At 70.3% G+C, this 9,638-nt stretch overlaps 2 protein-coding genes across 2 annotated transcripts; one reads left to right on the top strand and one right to left on the bottom strand.

Moving 5' to 3' along the window:
- Positions 1-997: 997 nt before the first annotated feature.
- On the top strand, positions 998-3,475 carry H696_02018 (hypothetical protein). The gene has a single exon (XM_009495916.1). It carries the CDS (start codon positions 1,025-1,027, stop codon positions 3,368-3,370), a length of 2,346 nt encoding a protein of 781 aa, XP_009494191.1. The 5' UTR covers positions 998-1,024; the 3' UTR covers positions 3,371-3,475.
- Positions 3,476-3,544: 69 nt separating this feature from the next.
- H696_02017 (hypothetical protein) lies at positions 3,545-9,536 on the bottom strand. Its single transcript, XM_009495915.1, has 6 exons — positions 9,262-9,536; positions 7,930-9,047; positions 7,762-7,777; positions 6,496-7,676; positions 4,280-6,351; positions 3,545-4,026 (listed from the first exon to the last, which is right to left on the bottom strand). The coding sequence occupies exons 1-6, from the start codon at positions 9,516-9,518 to the stop codon at positions 3,952-3,954; spliced, it is 4,719 nt and encodes a 1,572-aa protein (XP_009494190.1). The 5' UTR covers positions 9,519-9,536; the 3' UTR covers positions 3,545-3,951.
- Between the last annotated feature and the right edge of the window lie 102 nt (positions 9,537-9,638).

Here is a 9,638-nt window from a genome sequence, read left to right as displayed (position 1 = left end):
GGCGGGGGGCGTGAGGGGGGGAGGGGGGGGGAGGGGGAGGGGGCGTGAGGGGGCATGGGCTAAAGGCAGGGGAGGAAAGAAGAGGGGAGGGGACACCAAAAGGGCGTACCATTGGCGGGAGGGGAGGGGGGGGGGGGGGGCGAATCGACGAGAAAGACACCCTCCAACCCGGGCCAGGGCCGCCCCGGGCCCCCCCCCCCCCCCCTACCCGTCCCGCTGTCCGCCCCCCCCCCCCATCCTCCTCTCATCGCCTTTCCGAATATCGCGCACATGGTGTGTGCAATTTTGATAGATATCTCCTTCGTAACAACACAGAGCGGGACCCAGTGTGCCTGGCTGGCTGGCGGCCGGAGGAGGGACGGCCAGCAGAAGAGACGGACACAAGGGCAGGACAAGCCCTCAACATCTGCCCCTCACCTGTCATGAGCCCATGTCCGGCCCCGTCTGCCGCCGGTGCCGTCCCCCTGCTCTGTGCCTTTGTCGCCCGGCGCTGTTCCGCACAACTAGCAGCCCCAGCAGGCGCACGCGCACACATTCAGATTCCCATTCCGATAGAATACATTCCATTCGCGAAAGAGGGGCGAGTTAAGTGTTAATCCGACCGTCAAACCCAGATGCCACCGATCCAGCGTCTCGCGATCTCCCGGGCGGTGCTCCCAATGGCGGACGGGGGCACGGACGCGGGCGGGCGTGGCAGCAAGAAGCCGAGGCAGGGATGTGCGTGAGCCCCAGGGGGGGGGGGGGGGGGGGGGGGGGGGGGGGGGGGGGGGGGGGGGGGGGGGGGGGGGGGGGGGGGGGGGGGGGGGGGGGGGGGGGGGCGCGGGGAGGGAGCATTGCTCCACGATGACTCGGCACCTGGGCGCGGTCCGGCGATTGTTCCCTCATCCAACAGCAATATCCCATCACCGCAGCACCTCGCCGGCCCTCTCCGCGTTCCTTCTGCCCTCGCACGCACATGCCTTCCTCCGCACATCGGTAGCCAATCACACACACACACACACACACACACACGCACACGCAAACAATGAAAGTTCTCGTCGCCTCCGATCTCCGAGGGTGTACTCGACGGCTGGTCGCCCTGCAAAAGTATCTCCACACCGGCAAGGGAGCCGATGTCGACATCCTGGTCCTCAATGGGTCGCTCTTCCCCCCGACGGTGGAGGCCTGCCAGGCCTCGACGACCTTTCTCTTCCCGGGATCGCGCGACGCGGCCAACGCGTCCGGCAGCGATGCCGAGGACGCCGAGCAGTATGACCCGGCCGAGTGGGAGATGCTTGGCGATCCTGCCGGGGGCAGCTTCTTCATCCGACCGCGGCGATCGACCGACGCGGCATCCCCCGCGGCCTCTCCCTCGCCAATCTCCCCGGCCTCGGGTGCCGCCCTTCCCAAGCCCGAGTCCGACCGTCGGGTGGTGATTGATGCTGCGGCCGAGGCCGCCCTGGCCATGGCCGACATCATGTCGCTGAGCACGGCGCCGGCCAGCATCAGCGCCGCTGCCGGAGACGCCGATGATGCCGCTGACGCCGCTGACGCCGCTGACGCCGACCGCGGCGATGGCGCCAGCGACAGCAGCGACGACACCCGCGAGCCGGCGGACTCCCCCTCGACCGATGACTTTGCCCGGCAGCTGGCTGCATCCGGCCCGGGGGATGCCCTGTCGCCCGGTGGTCGCCTTGGCCGAGCCCAGCTCCTGTGGTTTGTGACGGTCTTCGCGCAACTGCTCCGCCGGTGGGCCCGGCTGTCGGTGCTCCTCTCGCCCGGGGGCTTCGGCGATCACCCGGCCGCGGTGCGTCTGGCCACGCGCTATACACATGCCCTGGTGTCCCTGGACCATGTTCACTGGCTCGGCCTCGGGGGATATGCCGAGCTGCTGCAAATGACCGGCCGCCGGACTCCGGTAGTTTGGCAGTCGGAGCGCCTGCTGTCTGTGCTGGAGGGCGACTGTGTGGCGGTGGGGCTGCCGTCCGGCGGCGGCGCGCGCGATGCCTGTGACACGGCCATCCAGCAGCACCTGGCCCGGGGGACTCTGTTTGCCCGGCCGCCGGGGCTCGGCGAGGAGGACGGCCCTGGCCCCGCCGGGCCTGGCGACGATGCCGGGCCTCGGGCCGGGTCTGGCCGCCCAGGCAAGGGGTCCACCAAGCGTGGTGCCCGGCGTGGCCGGTCCCCCTCGCCGGAGCCCGAGCCGGAGCCCGCGCCGGGAGGTCGTGGTGGGCGGTCCGCTGGCAAGGCGGGCAAGGCGGGCAAGGCCGCCACCAAGCGGGGCGGCCGCCGCGGGCGATCTCCCTCACCGGAGCCCAGTCCCCCGGGCCCGGGGGCCAGTGCCCCGAGCACCTCCGCGAACTCCAAGTCCCCGCTGGCGGTCAGCAGGGACCCGGAGCAGCAGCGGGATCTGCTGGACCTGGCTTATCGCCGGCAGGCGTACTTCGCCGAGCGCGTCGGGGCCCCGGTTTCGGGGCTGGTCCGGGCCTGGCGGGCCACGCACCAGCACCGGGACTGGGTATTTGGCCGGGGGAAGGCCGGGCGTTCGCGTGGCAAGGCTCCAACCGTGACCGAGCGCCTGGTCATCGTGGCATACCCTGGTCGATTGCCTGGGGCCCCGGTCTCGGGGGAGGCCCAGGCGTCGGGCAGTCAGCTCACCTTCGCCGACTGGGAGCGGCCGGATTTGCGGCAGGGCGTGGCCGCCGGTGGCGCCGAGCCGGCGGGCCCTTGCGATCGGTATCTCGGTGCGGCGGAGACCCTGGCCGATGCCGGGAGCCCGGCCAGCCGGGTGGAGGTGGCGTATGCCGGTGCCAAGCAGGCCCTCTCGGCGGCCATGGCCGCCGGATCGCCGGCCTTCGAGCGGACGACCGTCACCGGGGGGGCCACTTGCCCCCGGCCGGGGGATACCCTGCCGGCGGAGTTCCTCCGGACCCTGGCCATTGCCCCGCCGGATGTCGGTCCAGGGCAGCAGCTGTGGGTCTTGTCCGGAGGGGCCTCGCCCGGCCGGCAGGTGGCCGCGGCCATTCGGAACTTCCGACCCCTTGCCACTGTCATAGGTGGCAGCCTGCCAGCGGCGGGAGGGTGCCCGGGGGAAGTGGCCGATGCTCCGGCCGGGTCCGCGGGCCAGCCCCCCCCGGGGGCGCCTCATTTTGTGCCCCCGCCAGTCCTGGCCAAGTGGGAGGACGATGCGTCGGGCTCCGACACCGAGGATGCCCTCCTCGCCGGGGACTTCACCGCACTTTGGATCAACTGTCGGAATCCCCAGTCGGCGCGACCGGTCAAGATTGATCTTGCCCTGGCGGCTGAGTATCTGGCCCCCGGCCCGGTGGCCCAGATGGACGCCGGGCTTGGTGACAGCGAGTCCGGCGGTGAGGACCATTCCCCGGAGTAGTGTGTGCCCCTTCCGGTCGCTGGATGCAACAGCCCGGGACGTCCCTCGGGGGGTGCATCCCCCCGGTGATCGTAATGGACAGATGCCTCTTTCGGGTGATGGACAATGCGGGGTGACAGGTCTACATGTGCGCCGGCGGTCATATGGGAGGGGCCGCAGACACCTTTTGAGGGATTGAGAAAACTAGGGGTCTATTGTATGGGGGAGAGGAGGGAGGGGAGGGGGGGGGGAGGACTTCCCTAAGAGGAGAGCGTTGGAGAGCCATGGCCAAGCATGGAGAAGGTGAGGGAGGAGAGAGAGAGAGATAGAGAGGGAGAGGGAGGAGAAGGAAACCAAGGACAAGTGTGCCCCTTTTGGCCGCCTGTGGAAAATGCGGGCCAGAGGGATCGGTGTGGGTGTGGGCGTGCCGCCGAGAAGAGGAAGAGGGGGCGCAAGGAGGGGGGCACAAGGAGGGAGCAGGGTCTGACCAACGGAGATGCCGAAGCGCATGCCGGGGCGCATACGCGTGTGCGTGCGTGCGCGCGCGTGCACACACACGCGCTGATCAGCGACAACCCACGCGTGCGCCCTTCCCCCGCCCATCAGTAGGTGAGGCTGTTTTTGGGCATTTCACTCGAGGGCAGCCGACGGAACTGGCAATCCACCCAGACGGGGTCCTGGGCGGGTGTGAGGTGTCACCGCGGACGGCGAGGGGCCGGTATGGGGGGGGGGAGGACATGGAGGGCATGTGTGGAGGAGCGGGTGGGGGACCCATGTTAGCAAGCCCATCATGTATATGAAAGGCCAGGGACCCTGCATCCAGAAGGGAGGGGGAGCGAGCACGCCACCAACCTGATAGGGATACAGAGAGAGAGGGAGAGAGAGGGACGGAGAGAGGGAGAAAAAAAAGGGGAAAAGGCCGGAACGCACATATTCAAAGGGTCCGACAATGGCATTGGCCATCACATGGAACCAAGCGAAGCGGTGGCTGTCACCGCCCAGCGGCGACCGCGAGGCTGCCTTGCCTGGACCACCGGCCCCGGCGGCGGCCGGGGAGGAGTCCGGCGCCGCGGGGCGACCGGCCGGGTGGTGCTCCCCCGCGGCCTGGGGAGAGGATCCGGCATGGTCAGGGCCCCCCCCGCCCGGGGGGGATTCCCCCATGCTCGGGGCCGCCCGCGGTCCGAGCCGCAACCGCAGGAAGAAGTCCGAGCTGCGCAGGTGCCGGTGCAGCAGGCTGGTCAAGTGGTGCGAGAGCTTGCCATCATCATCGGCGTGCGTGCGCGACTGCAGGAACCCCGGCGCCAGGATGGTGTCCGAGAGGTTGGCCGCCCCCAGGGGGATCTCCAGCACTCGGGCCACCTGCAGGGCATCGCCCTCGCACTGGGCATCGAAGCTGGCATACTTCAGCGAGAATTCCACATGCTTCTCGGCGCCGGCGCCGGCGCCAGCGTCCGAGGCAGTCGAGGGAGTGCCGGAGCCAGTCCCGGTGATGCCCCGGCCCCCGGCACCCAGCACATCGAAGCCCGGACTCGAGGCGTCGGACAGATCCGACGCCAGCAGGGCCCCGGGGGTGCCGGCGGCCGGGGCACCGGCCGGCGTGTCTGGGTCCCCGCTTCCGGTGCCCGGGCTACCAACCGGGCCGCCGGCACCGCTCTCCGGTGCCCCGGAATCCTCCTTGCTCTGGGACTGGGGAGACTGGAAGATGCCGGAGGAGGAGTGGCTCAAAGCCCGGAGCGTGGCAACGGCCTCGGCCTCGGGCGAGTCGTCCTCAAGGTGGTGGTCGTGGTGGTGATGGTGGTGGTCGTGGTGGACGTGGTGCTGGGCATGATGATGCTCCTGCTGCTGCTGCTGCCGCTGGTGGTGGTGGTGGCGCTGCTGCTGTTGCTGCTGCTGTTGCTGCTGCTGCCGGGGATGCTGGCCGTGGTCATGCTGACCATGGTGCGCGTGGCCATGCGTCCCATGGTCCGGCCCCTCGTGCGCATGGTGATGGGGAGTGTGTGACCCGGTGGCGGGGGTCGGCATGGCGGGCGAGTGAGTGGCAGGGACCGTGGTCGGCCCGGCGGTGGAGACCGGCGTCATGGCCATGGCCATCTGCCGAGTGGACACAGCGGTCGATGTGGAGGCCGCCGCCTGTGCGGCATCATGGACGCCCCGCGAGACACCGACCGAACCCATGGCGTCGGCGCTGGCGACAGAGGCGGGAATGGTGGTCCCGCTGGTAGTGGCGGTGGTGGTGGTGGTGGCGGCGGCGGCGGCCATGGTGGCAGGAAGGCCAGCCGGCGTGGAGGCTTGGCTGGCCGGGGTCGGAGCGCCCCAGGTACTGGTGGCCGCGGTGGGAGCCACCGATGCCGATGGAGCCATCTTGAGGAAGGCCGACAGGGCAGCCGTCGGCTGGGTGTCAGGGACCGAGCGCAAGCGCGCCGCCGTCGCCCTGGACGCCGCCGCCGCCGCCGCCGCCGCCGCCGCCGCCGCCGCCGCCGGAGACATGGGCAGGCTATTGGGCGAGGCAGCCGCGAGCAGTGAGCCGCTGTCGGGCGCGGTCGGGCTCAAAAGGAAGGCCACATCGCTGCTGGCCGCGGAGGAAGGCGGTGGCGAAAGGAGGTCCTGCGCGCTGGAGCCGGAGGAGCCTGCCAGGGCAGCGGCGGAGGCGGTTGCGGAGGGCAGAGAAGCCGAGGAGCCACTCCGAGCACCCTGCCCCAGCACCAGGTACCCGGCATTGGCCAGGCCGCCGATGGAGGGCGATGCAGACGGGGCGGCAGGCTGCGGCTGGGCCGCCGTCGCTGGCCCCGTGGTCGCCGTCGCCGCCGCCGCCGCCGCCGCCACCGCCGCCGCCGCCGCCGCCGCCGGAACCAGGGCAGCCAACAGGGCCGAATCGGCCCCGGCAGCGCGTGGCGAATCCGCCTGCAAAGCGGCCTGATACTTGCCGAGGGATGCCTGGAGGCCATCCACGCCGCTGGCCGTCGGGTTTTGCAGGAAATCCGAGAGAGTTTGCCGCAGGGAGGCTGGCGAAAGAAGCGCCGCGCGGAGCAGGAGCCGGAGGACGGAAGGGGTGGGGGAGGGGGGGGGGGAGCGAGATGGCAGGGAAAGCACACACAGTCAGCCGGAGGGCACGCCGGATGACGGTGAGGGCACGCCGGCGGACGCACCGGTTGACGTGGGCGGCAGCGACAGGGGGAAGGACGACTGCCAGGAGAAAAGCTGGGGAGCCTGCTGCTGGGGGGTGAAGTTGCCGCCGGGGCTGGATGTGGGTCCACCAGCCGGGCCGGCCGCGGTGGTCGCCATGATGGCGGCATGCGGCGAGTCCACATGCGACTCGCTCGGGGTCTGTGGCGCCGAGGGGGACCCGACGGCCAGCAGGGCGGCCGCGGCCGAAGCCGCCACCGCAGCCGGCGATTCCCCGGGCCCGGGAAGCGGCGAAGCCAGCGGCGAAGACATGGGCAGCGCTGTCAAGTGGGGAAAGCCCCCGGTCGCCGGGGAGGAGCCCGACAACCGGAGAATGGCCGTGGCATCCGGCGACGAGTCGTTGTCGATCCCGAGGCCGGTGGCCGAGCGCTGGGCCGGCGCAATGAACGGGTCGCCCCCGGGTCCGGACTGGGACCGGGTCGCGGGGAGGGAAGGCGCGCGGCTGGCGGGGGTGGCGGTGACAGTGGCGGTGGTGGGGGCTGCCGCGGGGGCATTTGCGACCGCGTCGGCCGGGGCCCAGGCGTGCGCCCGGCGCAGGGCCAAATCCACGCTGAAGCACTTGCCGCCCGGGGTGGGCACCGCCGTGCCACAGATGTCCATCCAGCGGAAGTCCGAATTGGAGGAGTCCGCCCGGTCGGACAGGAACCGGAAGCGGGCCATGCCACGCGAGGCCGACCGATCGGCCATGTTCAGCAGGTGCACCATGATGGGCAGGTCCTCGGGGTGAACGAGAGTCGACAGAGGATGGCCGATCCAGGAGTCCGGCACATGCCCGGGGCCGAGGATGACCGCCGCGGCCTCCAGACTGGAGTAGGCGATGATCGAGGTGTTGGCGATGACCACGCGCAGGGTCAGGCACTGGGCGGTTGTCGCGGGCGCCGGGGCCGTCGCCATGGCCGGCGGGGCGGGAGCGTCCTCAATGCGCTGGCGTTTGGCCAGGGGTGTGGGCCAGGTAGCCGGCGAGGCGGGCGAGTCCAGGGCCGGCTCCAGGAGCTGGCTCAAGGGGGAGGTCGAGGCGGCCGGAGAGGCGGTGGTAGCCACGGCGGTGGTGATGCCGGGATTGGGCAGCATGTTTGCCGGCAGGATGGTCGGTCGGGAGGCCGAGGCCGTCGGCATGGGCTGCGCCGTGACAGGGGGCATGTTCCTGAAAAGCCGCGCACGGGGTGAGTATGACCATTTGCGAGGAGGGCCGACGGCCAGGCGAGAGAAACAGGGCATCGGGGACGTACGGGATGATGGGGATGGCTGGTTGATGCGCGGGAAGGAAGGGAATATCGCGTTGGCAAACGGCGGGGGGCGTGAGGGGGGGAGGGGGGGGGAGGGTGAGGGGGCGTGAGGGGGCATGGGCTAAAGGCAGGGGAGGAAAGAAGAGGGGAGGGGACACCAAAAGGGCGTACCATTGGCGAGAGGGGAGGGGATAGGGGCCGGGGCAGGGGCCGGGACCGGGGAGGGCACCGGCTGCGAAGTCTGGCCTCGGGAAGTAAACAAGTTTTGCAGGAGCTCCAGAAGCTGCGGAGCATTTTCGTTACTGGCCAGCCGACGGATTTGCTCGAAAAGGAGCTGCTCCTGCGGGGCGCCCAGGGCGGGAGCCGAAGTGGGCGACGCGGTGACAGAAGCCGCTGTCGACATGGGAGCCGGTGTCGGCGCGGAGGCCGGCGCCATGCGCAGTGCGATCATCGGACTGGAGACCTGCTGCATCTGCTGCGCCTGTTGCTGTTGCTGCTGCTGCTGCATCTGTTGCATTTGCTGCATCTGCTGCATCTGCTGCATCTGTTGCATCTGCTGCATTTGCTGCTGCTGCTGTTGCTGCTGTTGCTGCTGTTGCTGCTGTTGCTGCTGCTGCTGCTGTTGCTGCTGTTGCTGCTGCTGCTGCTGTTGCTGCTGTTGCTGCTGCTGCTGCTGGTGCTGCTGTTGCTGCTGCTGCTGCTGTTGCTGCTGTTGCTGTTGCCAGAGGAGGGTGGCCATAGATGTGGCCGGGAGAAGGGACTCGGTGGGGGCACCAAGATCCGGGGGCGAGGTCACCCGCGGGAAGGCAGCTTGGGCGCCGGCCAAGGCGAACTGCGCATGTTGGGAGGCATGCTGCCAGGCGCCGGAGCCAAGCTGACTGGACGACAGGTAGCCCTCGCTGGGGGTGCCATGCGGAAGTCCCGCATAGACCGATGCGGGGGAGGAGGCCATCTGTTGCTGGTACTGGACAGGAGTGCGAGCCTGAGTCGAATGGGCCGGCACATGGTGAGGGGGAACCCGGCGACCGATGCCCGCACTGGCGGCGGTAGCTGCCTCGGCGGCAGTCAGGGGTGCGCCGGCGGCGGCAACTGGTGCCGAGCCCGCTGGCGGCATGGTACCACTGGTGGTAGTGGCGGTGGCGGGAGCGGCGACGGCAACGGCGCCGGCCGTATTCTCGGTTGTGCCGTCGACCGGATGCCGGGCCTTCCGAAGGCGTCCCTTCTTCCAACCGCGCTTGAGCTGCTCTCCGTCGACGCAGGTATCAGCGATGTTCTTCTTAACGCAGCGCCTGTGGCGTGGCAATCAGAGCAGCAGCAGCAGCGGCGGCGGCGGCGGCGGCGGCGGCGGCGGCGGCGGCGACGACGACGATGACGGTGGGGGACACGGAGGCAGGAAGGCCAAGGCAAACTAGGTGAGCGAGGCCCCGGACCAAGCACGCACAGGAGAGAGAGAGAGAGAGAGAGAGAGGGAGGGAGGGAGAGAGAGAGAAAGCGATGGCGCACCCGCAGGGACGGTGGTGGTCACAGCCAACGTGCTTCGTCTGGCAGTTGGAACAGGCGCGAGTGACGCGACGCAGGGCCGGCGTCTTGCGGGCGACGCCGGTCGAGCGGCCGGTGCCCGCCGGCGAGTCGGTGCCGGCCACGCCGGAGGACGGCGTGAACGGCGAGTTGCCAGGGCCCGGAGGCTCGAGGGGGAGAATCAGGGCCGCCATCGCAGATGGTGGGCCCGGGGCGGGTGGGGGTGGGGGTGGTGCGGCCATCGGCCAGTGAGACGGTAGGGCGGCGGAGGGCGGTGTCGAGGAGTTCAGGGCCGAGGCGGGACCTGTCTCCATGCTGGTTTTCGGGCCAGGCTCGCCAAATGAAAGTGAGGAGGGCGCGGG

This window comes from Fonticula alba (genome assembly GCF_000388065.1).
Source record: "Fonticula alba strain ATCC 38817 unplaced genomic scaffold supercont2.3, whole genome shotgun sequence".
In the NCBI taxonomy this organism is placed as follows: Eukaryota; order Rotosphaerida; family Fonticulaceae; genus Fonticula; species Fonticula alba.
Note: the sequence above shows the minus strand (reverse complement) of the source record. Positions and strands in the feature narration are given on the sequence as shown.

Coding starts and splice junctions, on each gene's coding strand:
- H696_02018 (XM_009495916.1), top strand. CDS start 1,025: ATGAAAGTTCTCGTCGCCTCCGATCTCCGAGGGTGTACTCGACGGCTG.
- H696_02017 (XM_009495915.1), bottom strand. CDS start 9,518: ATGGCCGCACCACCCCCACCCCCACCCGCCCCGGGCCCACCATCTGCG. Junction 6,352..6,495: donor GCTGCCGCCCACGTCAACCG/GTGCGTCCGCCG, acceptor TTCTTTCGCCAG/CCTCCCTGCGGCAAACTCTC. Junction 4,027..4,279: donor TTGTCGGACCCTTTGAATAT/GTGCGTTCCGGC, acceptor ACACCCGCCCAG/GACCCCGTCTGGGTGGATTG.